Below are 10,203 nucleotides of genomic sequence, written 5' to 3' on the forward strand. Positions count from 1 at the left end.
TGTCTCCAAAACTAACAACTAGAGATACACACATTTAGGTTTTGTTTGGGAGTTTGGAGCATAGTGGAAGAGATGGCTTTGTGGGTGGGAAATATAGATAAAAATGGAGAAATGTTATATATTTTTTAAAAGAGTAATTTTTTAAAGAATGGTAAATTTATGCTTATAATTAATATATTTTTTCTCTCAAAAAAAAAATAATATATTTTTAATTTTAAAAACATCATACATTATAACAACATAGATTAACTTTGAAGAATTTATATAAATCTTCCTCCAATACAATTGTGTAGTTCCTCAATTAAAGAGACTTCTGTGTTTTAAAGAAAAATGAAACCCACGAAACTCACCCCTTCCAATGTTCTTTATTTCTTTCACTTGCCCTTGTTTTCCCAAGTTCTTCCCTCTCTTCCCCTCCACAAAATTTATTGGTTGTATTAATATGTAAAGAAAAGGCATAAAACGAAAACTAAAAATGAAGAGAGGGAGTAGAGATGATTAAAGTTACTGATAAGTGCCAACTATGGGTAATATACGCATTATTGATAATATAGGCGAATTAGTCTTGTGTGTTTTGAATTTGATAGGTCGCTCTCAAATGCTATCATTTTTTCAAATTTCACCATGAAGCATTATTAATGCAAATGAGATAATGCCCCCTTAGCCGAAAGCATCGGGCCGGTTATATATCGTATCCTACCATACCATGTGATAATAAAATTAGAAAGCTAACAAAGAAAACTCCAAATATTACTACTTCACCACAAGTGTGCAGACAAACATTTATGTAACATTTCAAAGATCTCTTCTCAAATTTGCTATATCATGATATGCTACTTCACCATGAGCTATCACTTTAAAATAGGCAAATACCACCCAAATTTTTTTAAGAATTTATGATGACAAAAGATTGCCCAATTTTAGGTTATATATCATGTTACAAGTTTTTGAGTCATAAAGAATATACAGCATGTTATAAGTTTAAATTTTGTTATGTATTATTATAATTTTAATTATTATTATTTACTTAAATTCCATAGATTGTTTACTTAAATTTCATGGACTATATGGAATGATCGTAACAATAGATTGTTTACTAATGTCAAAAGCTTCATAGATAAAGTAAAACATTATTCTTTATGGTGGATGAAGTCTAGTAACACAAACTTTGTTTTTGGCTTTACTTCGTGGTGGTCAAACCATTGGTTATGTTTGGGCATTGACTAACTGTTGTGTAACATTGTTTTGATGTTTCTTTAGGAATTTCTTAGGCACACCTTGTACTTCGGAGATTTCCTAATTTTGTTTATGTATACCATTTTTGTTTGTTAAAAAAAATATATTTACTTAAATTCTAAGTGTCCCATCTTTTTCCAGTTATAACAATAGTCCACCGAAAATGGAAAATAAAAGTTATTTTTTGTTTTATGTTAATTCTTTGATTGTTAGAGGAAGAGGTCCTAATCACTTGGCTAGCAAAAGGTATTTTAGTTAGAGTGGCAAATCAAACATATCAAATGGACAGTAGCAATAGTGACCCCATTAGTGTTTATCGAAGTTTATCTTTAAAGCAACCATGAGTCATCTAAAGAGGCCAACTACATTGACCACATCATTACAAGAATCATCCATAATTATGGCTTTCCCAATGCAGCTCTTTCTTCTCTTTTCTCATTATGAGCTTATATTATTATACTACATGGTAGTAGGTACTCAATGCTAAACCAAATTATTCATAAAAGGCTATAAATTTTGTTGACACGCACAAAGAACAAAGAATCACACTTGTGAGTTTGAAATATCATCAAGTATAGGATGTGTTTGATGAATAAAAATGGTATGTGAAAAATCTTGATGGCAAAGAGGAAGAGCTGGTTTGGATGGGTGAAAAGTCTATTCATTTCTGAGTCAAAGGACAAAGTAAGAGATACATACATGTCTAAATTTTCTTATATATTGTTGTTATTGTCTTACAATTAGTACTATAAATCATAAATGTATATTTGGTTAATATTTCTTTGTATAATATCATCTAGAAGCAAAAGAAATGTGGGTGGAGATTTGCAAGGATTAAACAAAAGCTATTATACTCCAAAATTACAGCTTCAAACAGAACATTGATTGAAGCAAGTGAAGAACAGAGAAAGCATGCATTGGCTGTGGCTATTGCAACAGCATCTGCTGCAGAGGCTGCAATTGCTGCTGCACATGCTGCTGCTGAGGTTGTGAAGCTCACAGGTGGCGACTCTCGTTCTTATTCGTATCTATCCAAGGGAGACAGAAGTTTGGCTGCCATCAAGATTCAAAGTGTCTACCGTGCGCATCTTGTGAGCTTCCTACAACCTGTTTCTTCTTTTGTAGTATTGATCATTGAATTTTTTAATATTTTAGGTTTGTTGTTAGCAAGAATTGGATAGTGCTTAAGGTTAGATTCATTCCAATTTTTGCATGAAATCTTGTTTTAGATTCCTTTTATTTTAGTAATATAATTGTCCATATAGGTAAGGAGATGGATGAACTTTATACGAAAGGAAAAGGGTGTCTAGCAATAAGTGTTGCAAATTAGCTATAATTTGATTTCAATTTTAGTGAATTCTAGTGCAGATTGGTTTCAAAACTTCAAAATTTTCAACTCAGTATTTTTAAAATGTATACAGAAAATGAAACTATAATTGTTTGTCTAACTTTTAGTTGGCTAACAAAATAGTAATTAAGTACTTATAAATTCACTTGATCTTGAATTATAATTTGGTAATTAATGTAACAGGCTAGGAAAGCATTAAGAGCATTGAAGGGAGTTATAAGACTTCAAGCCATAATTCGCGGTGAAGCTGTTAGGCGTCAAGTGTCCAGAACTTTGAAGAATATTCCCTCAAATGCAAAAATTCAGAAGCAAATCCAGGAAAGAAGCAGCCATAAAAAGGAAGAAAATGACCATATAAAACAGTTTCCAAAGCAAAAGAAAAAGATAGAAGAGAATGAACTTAAGGTAAATGTGTCACATTTATGTTACAGTTGAATAAATTTTGTATCATAAGCTAGATGGAAGCTATGGCTAAGATAAAAGTAGAACAAGTAAAATAGAAAATGTATTGATAACTAGAATGTATGTTTAAATCACTTATATAGAGATTAAGTTAGTAACAAACCGTCAATAAACTTTTAAGTCTTAACTAACTACTAGCTAATTACGCCTTTGTTGTGTGGATGCTAACTAATTACATCTCTAATATTGAATTTGAGCAACCCTCATGATATATAATCAACTCAAGAATTTTTGCAGCCTGAGCTCCATAGTCAAAGAACTTGGAATTGTAGCTCACACTCGAAAGAAGACATTGAAGCCATATGGTTAAGAAAGCAAGAGGCTATTATCAAAAGAGACCGCATGAGACAATACTCTTCTTCGCAAAAGGTAATCGCATATCATTTCACATAAACATAAAATAATCAAATAATTTGAAAATTGAACCTTTCTTTTTTCATGTCATATACTAAAAAATAACCGTGTAATGTATATATTTTAGGAAAGAATGTTTTCCCAAATGGTGGAAGAATCGTTGCACAACAAAGAATTTGGTGAAGATAATTGTCGTACTCTAGGAGAGTGGCTACATAAAGAAACATGTAACTGGGATGTTCTTTATAAACCAGCTCATCCTTCAAATATCACAATAAGAAATGAAGTACAAGAAGGATTGACATCACAAGTTTCAGTCCAAAGAAAATCATTTTCTCATGTAAAAAGAAGTTCAATCGGAGATGAGAGTTCCATGCCAAATTCTCCAGTTTTTCCGAAATACATGGCTGTGACTGAATCTAGCAAAGCAAAAGTAAGGTCTATGAGCACACCAAGGCTAAGAACAGGATTTTCAGATGTGTGTTCAAATCAGAATGAGCACCAATGCATGAATTTCTAAAATCAACTCAAGGGTGTTGCGAAAAACTACTTAACAAGCTCATTTCGTGCATGGTTCCTCAACTTTTGAAAATCTTCACATGCATATATGAAGTGTTTTATGAATGAGTCTGACCATTACGTTTTTCTTTTAACGGATTTTTTTTCTTGGTTTTTGAGAAGAGAAATGTTACTAGTGAGTACATAATACATGTCTAAAATGTGTATACAGCTTATTTTTATTCGATCTTTCTCCATTGTATTCTTCATTTGTTTATATGAGTTTGGTGTCATACTGTCATTGAAGATTTCCATCTGATAATCTGCTAAAATAATTATGTATTGTATTGAAGAAATTTGATTGGAATTTCCCTCCATGTGATTCATATCTCACACTGCTTTATTTTGAAAATATTAAAGAAAAGCAATGGAGTTTATAACTACTATTTAGAAAGCATATTTGTTATTACTATACATTTGTACTTACTTTATCATTGGAAGCCCTGACTATACTATACCAACTGGACAATATTATTAATAATTCCAACAAGAATCACCTCCTACCATTGTCTAGATCAACCTCTATCACAAACATTAAGCATTCGAAGAATAGAAGTTCGCATAAAATCTTGGCATAGCATCAGTGGATTAAAAAGTTGCCCATGATTGATTAACAGTAAAACAATCATCTGCTGTGTCCTTCTCAAAATTATTGAAATCTGGATCAGGATAATCAATGATCTCTGCTGGAGAGTAATTTTCCTCATTTAACATTCTAGGAACAAGATCCGAGTCCGACTCCAATACCTTGTCTCCTTGAATATGTGAATGCTCGTCTTTGCTTGTATTCCTTAAAATTGTTTCTTTAGGAAACGTTTTTTTTTCTTTCTCAAATTCATTGTTAAATCAATGTCTTGCTTGTAATTCAAGAACTTTACAGGCAGCCCGGGCTCAACTCATATTCTCTCAAAATCAAACCTCGCTTTTCTTTATTCAATACTCCCCTTATAACTTGGAATTACAATGTAATTTTAACTTTACTATAATAGCTTGCAAAATGCTCTTTCCACTACACTGATGTCTGGACCCACCATGCCTAATGCCACCTTCTTCCTCATACTTGGTTGTCAGAACTTTATACCAAAAAGCTCCTTTATCAACAATTAATCTCCTCACCACTTTCCAACAACGTCGTATTAAGAACTACTCCTTCTGGTCCTATTTATAAGAGATATGTTGGTCAACAAAAGTTAATATATTTGATCTCATTTTTTAACCAGTTACATCAACTTTTGTTGATCTAAATTTCTCTTATAAATAGGACCGGATGTAGTAAAATTAAAGCTGAACGTTTGGTAACAAATTTACTGGGAAATTGTACTCTGAAAAGCTCCAAGTTGAGCAATTTTTACAATAATTGGTAAACAACAACAAAAATAGTTGAGCAGATGCAAGCTGAATTTGCTATTACAAAACTTTAATTTCGTTAAACTTTTTCCAATTTTCACCAAGTTCCATTAAAAAAAAACCATGTCTATGCAAATTACTTTGTTAATGTGGAGGACATGAGTTTTTAATATCTTAGAAGTTTCATTGAACACGCTAGGTTCAAAGGACTTCGCACATTCTTTTCGAAGTTCCAATGCACGAATAATTTTAACGTTTTGGTCTTGGTGAAGAATTCGTTGTTTGTGATAATGGTGACTTTGCTTTGCCTTGGCCAATGAATGGTGTTAAAGTACCTATTGCCAGAGGTGGAATTGGAATTCAGGTAGGGCACATGGACTTGTTTTGGTTGGGATAGTGAGACGATTCCCAAATTTGCAAAACACAATTTTTGGGAAGAGCCCTAATCCTCATGGAAGGGCTAATTTAATAGACACTTAAAATTTGAAGTACCAAAATGCAGAAACAGTACAAAATCTATGTGATTGGTCATAGGTTTCATGTAAGAAAAAAATTTATGTATTGTAAATCAAGTTAATTTAGCAGAATTGCAGTGCAGAGTTGAGCTCTGGTGAGTTGAATTTTGCAGTGGCGGCTTCTGCAGCCGAAAATCGCAGCAGACAAACTCGTAAAAAAATATGGTGAATGACGTATTCCTACAGCTGAAATGATGATATTCATTACGTGTATTAAACAAAATGGTAGTTATAAATACTACATGTCTACATTGACAGTTAAAACAATAGGAGTTATCAGAAAAACAACCTTCAAGTAAGGTTACATCCCATGAATTTGAATGCAATCTAAATAGCAAAAAAACAAAATGATGCATCCGGGGAAGATAGAACAAACACTCTCCTCAGTCAAACAGTCTACCTAGACAGTTTAACGAGCTGCCTGAGCTTGTGCTTGTTCCAGAAGTTGAGTGACCAACTTGTAAGTACGGACATTAAGGGCCTTTGTATGGTCTATCAGCTGCTCATACCTGGACATGAAGCAATTCAAAAATTAAGGATCCTAGAAACAAAGGAAAAAGGATAAAACCAGAATACTAGTTCTAATATTAATAGTCCTTTGAAACATAGACATGAAATCTGGACACTACACCGAACTGACACAAGAAACCAATAATAATTTTAGAAAATAGAAGTGATAATATGCAACTACAAGTGCCAGTGTTGTGTGGGATACTTGGACACACTTTCAGTCTAAAATGTGAGTGCCCCATAAGTTAATAAGGTAGAAAGCCATAAGACTATAAAAGCCCTTATTTATCAAGTCGGGTAACAAAGTCAACTTACACATTTGGATGGTTGGGTTCCATGATAACGGTTCCAGTTTCAGAGTCAATTTTGGCATCAAGCTTTGAGCCACGGATGAGATTCACAATCCATCTCTCAGCCTCCTCGTAATTCAAATTTAGCTTCTCAGCAAGTACACTGTTCAAAAGAAATATCAGCAATTGAGCAACCCTATAGTAAAAAAATTAGTTGTGTGGCATGTAAAGTAGACCAGACCAGAGAGAATCATCAATTAAGTAAAAATCACAGAGACAATAGAAAAAACACGACTCTTATTTTGTGCATTTGATTTCAATAGACTATCAAAGATCAATGGCACAGAAGTTGAGGCCTGTTTTTCCAGGTGAACAAGAGAGGCTTATATAAAAGTTGTTAAACCCAACGGTAGTACGACATTTGTAGCAGATATTAGGTACATACCCCATGTCAATTCGTTGATGTATCCTGCAGTAGGTCTCAAAAATAAACAGCCTAGCATTTTCAAGGAACTCGTCCCTTAATGGTACAGTTGAGAAGTTGCTTTCTTCAACTCGTTTACCAAGGAAGGGATCATTGAGAATTACCTGCATTTTTGCAAATGGTAAGCATATTATAATCAACAAAGAGGTGAAGCAAATACCTAATAAGGACACAAATAAAATAAAAAAAACGAACACATTAAAATTTACGTCACTTCAATAGTTGACATTTATTAGCTAGACAACAGAAAGAGAACTTACTTCTTCACACTCCCTCATCTTCTTTTGTGCGCCATCGAAGTCATAGTTGACATAAACACAAGCCAGAAACTCAGTAATGGGGTCCTTATATGAATTCTGCTCTTGTTGAATAACTTTTATAAAATCTTTGAATTGAGGCCTCCTGCGCTTGTTGACAATAAATGCTGTGGCCAAGTATCGCAAAAGGTGTGGAGCACTGGTTTGGATAGCATTAAGATACCTGGACATGATATCATACATCAGACAAAGCAACATTTAAAATACTAAACCTAGAACATGCAAGAAATAGTCACCCAGAGAGAGGAAGCATGCAATTGAAAAACTACTATGCAGATTAACTACAAAAACAATATTTAAATATTTGTTTTGATTAAAAACAAATTAAGGCATCCGGGGGGGGGGGGGGGGGGGGGGGAAGGAAAAATAAGTCGACAATGCATACTTGTCCTGGTTAAACAGATCAATTATCTGTGTTCTTCCATTGTCATGGTTGAAAAAGATGAACAGACTCCAATGCATCAACCATATTCTGCTTTGCACCTGATTTAAAGGTGATGAAAAATTCTGCAAAAATGTTCACCAACATTAATTAATTATTTATTAATATCATCAGCATGACAAGCAAGAAAGTGGTGCTACTTAATACATCAACAGATAAACAACCTTTGAGTCAATTATTTCCTTCAAGCGATTGAGCTCTTCCAGAGCAATATCCCAGTTTTGCATCAATACTTCAGCGGCCAGCTTTCCCCATAATGCATTCAAACTCCTTTCGCTGTTTGTGCATAATGCTCTGTACTGGTAAAGATAGTCAGCAGCACCAGAGTAGTTTCCACATTCAAACTGAAATTTGGCATATTGGTATAATGCCTCTATCTGCGCAGGACCAATCTGTAGAATCCATCCTTTTAGAAGTCAGAATTCAAATACAACAAAATTCGAACTTCCAGAAGAAAAACAACATAAAAAAAAAAAATGCTAAAAAAATAAAATTCCAAAAAAACAATGGGAGGATATTACATTACTATGATTGTATCAATCTCGGCTAAAAGTGGTATTTTATTAGAAACAATAAGGAGTTAAATCATCTAAGATCTAAGTCAATAACATCTTTAGATCCTCACTAGCAAGAGAGCATATTGAGGGCATTTGAAAGAACTTATATAGGATTATCTTATGACATAAGTACTGGTGAAAGAGCTTATGATGTCCATAAACTGTTTTTGCGTTTATGAAATAAGCTGAACAAGATACTTTAAACAACAAATAGTTACTATATGTCTTATGTGGAGTCTCTCGTCCCATCTTCAATTAAACAAACAACTTATAGAATACATAAACTCTCATGTGATAAACAATTTTTTTAATAAGCACATAGTTAAGTTGTTGCCAAACACCCCCTTACTATAAGATTACTCACCACCCGTTGGTAGCTTAAATCACCTAGCATTCTAAACTTACCTAAAATTTTCAGACAAAACCTATATTTTAGCTAAGTTATAATTCTCAACATTGCAGTCCTAGTGTATGTTTGGTTCCACTTTTGTAGGAGCCAAAATTGATTATAGATGTGTAGAATTGATTTTGACATGTTTGGTTTCGCTAAAGTAGAATTGAGTTTGCTTCCAAAAACGATTCTACTTGAACTAGAAATTGTAACAGATTTTAGAATTGATTTTTACACTCAAGTTTATCATTCAATTCACTTCTACATGAATGTGTCTACACATAAATCCCATTACCATCAACTCAGTTTCCAAAATCAATTCTTGTCAATGCACAACGAAGAATGTCAAAGTATGTGTTTGTTTTCATGTCCAAATGCCAAACAAAGGTGCTTGAAGCTACATTTTGTAGCTTCCTTATTTTCAGTCAAACAATACAAAAATGAATTCTACACCTCTAGAATCAATTTTGATTCCTCCAAAAGTGGAACCAAACATACACAATTCTACAGAATCAATTAACTCAAAATCAATCAATTTTTCTCAGCGCAGAACCAAACATACACTTAACAACCAAAAAGAACACATCACATTACATGATTATAAACCAAATATTTCTGATTAATTACTACCTTATCAATCATCAAAAACAGATTATTTCATGAGAATAAGCGATTATTTATGAAACCTGGTATTTGTCATTAAGCATCTGAAGATTGTAATGTTTATCAGCTCTCAATTCCTGAACAGCAGCAGGATTCTGAAGAAACGCCACAAGTGGAGCAGCAGCATCTTCAAGAGACTTAAGTCTAGCAACAACGTCAGCCCTACGTTCAACCATATCCTGAGGAACATCTTCAGTTTGGTAAAGAGTCTTGTGAATGTCCATAGCGTAATCAACCATGTTTGTGTTGTTTAATAGATCGATCTTAGCCTTAAGGATGTGGTTATCGTCGTATAACTGTCGCTCTTGAAGAAACTCTAAGAGTGGGAAGACGAGATGACGGTCGAGATTTGGTGCCATTCGCGGTGTTAGATCGTATTCCGCCATTCTTCGTCTGATTTCAGATGCGGCCACCAGCGAGATGGATGTGCAGCTCTTTGGTTTTTTAGGGTTTAGTAATCCGAAACGACCAAGTTTTTTTGAGTGGGGTGAAAAAGAAATAATAAGGGTCCAAAATCACAAAATTCAGAAATTAGGGGGCTAAACTGCAATTTTACATTTTTCTTTTGCAATTTTACATTTTACATTTTACATTAGGGGGCTAAATCTTCTTTGATTCATTCCCACTTATCTAGCTTTTGAAATGAATTTATAGTCACTCAGTTAATTAACCAAAAATAAAAATTTAGAGGTTTTTTTTTTTGACGTTAAAAGACAATTTCATTAATGA

The 10,203-nt window shown here is 33.5% G+C and overlaps 2 protein-coding genes across 3 annotated transcripts; one reads left to right on the top strand and one right to left on the bottom strand.

The window, feature by feature from the left end:
• Positions 1-1,596: 1,596 nt before the first annotated feature.
• Positions 1,597-4,275, top strand: LOC146954892 (protein IQ-DOMAIN 12-like). Of its 2 annotated transcripts, none has more exons than XM_085718946.1 (5): positions 1,597-1,920; positions 2,037-2,327; positions 2,768-2,989; positions 3,284-3,415; positions 3,528-4,275. In XM_085718946.1, the coding sequence occupies exons 1-5, from the start codon at positions 1,855-1,857 to the stop codon at positions 3,918-3,920; spliced, it is 1,104 nt and encodes a 367-aa protein (XP_085575072.1). In that variant the 5' UTR covers positions 1,597-1,854; the 3' UTR covers positions 3,921-4,275. The 2 variants fall into 2 exon arrangements, with proteins under 2 accessions (XP_085575072.1, XP_085575078.1); XM_085718952.1 differs by having other exon boundaries at positions 2,040-2,327.
• A 1,726-nt stretch (positions 4,276-6,001) lies between these two features.
• Positions 6,002-9,902, bottom strand: LOC146954893 (eukaryotic translation initiation factor 3 subunit E). Its single transcript, XM_085718961.1, has 7 exons — positions 9,498-9,902; positions 8,028-8,255; positions 7,807-7,928; positions 7,365-7,584; positions 7,066-7,208; positions 6,646-6,783; positions 6,002-6,329 (listed from the first exon to the last, which is right to left on the bottom strand). The coding sequence occupies exons 1-7, from the start codon at positions 9,858-9,860 to the stop codon at positions 6,230-6,232; spliced, it is 1,314 nt and encodes a 437-aa protein (XP_085575087.1). The 5' UTR covers positions 9,861-9,902; the 3' UTR covers positions 6,002-6,229.
• Between the last annotated feature and the right edge of the window lie 301 nt (positions 9,903-10,203).

Source organism: Medicago sativa, chromosome 1 (assembly GCF_051527215.1).
Source record: "Medicago sativa cultivar Bolivia chromosome 1, Bolivia_mono, whole genome shotgun sequence".
NCBI classification, from domain to species: domain Eukaryota; kingdom Viridiplantae; phylum Streptophyta; class Magnoliopsida; order Fabales; family Fabaceae; genus Medicago; species Medicago sativa.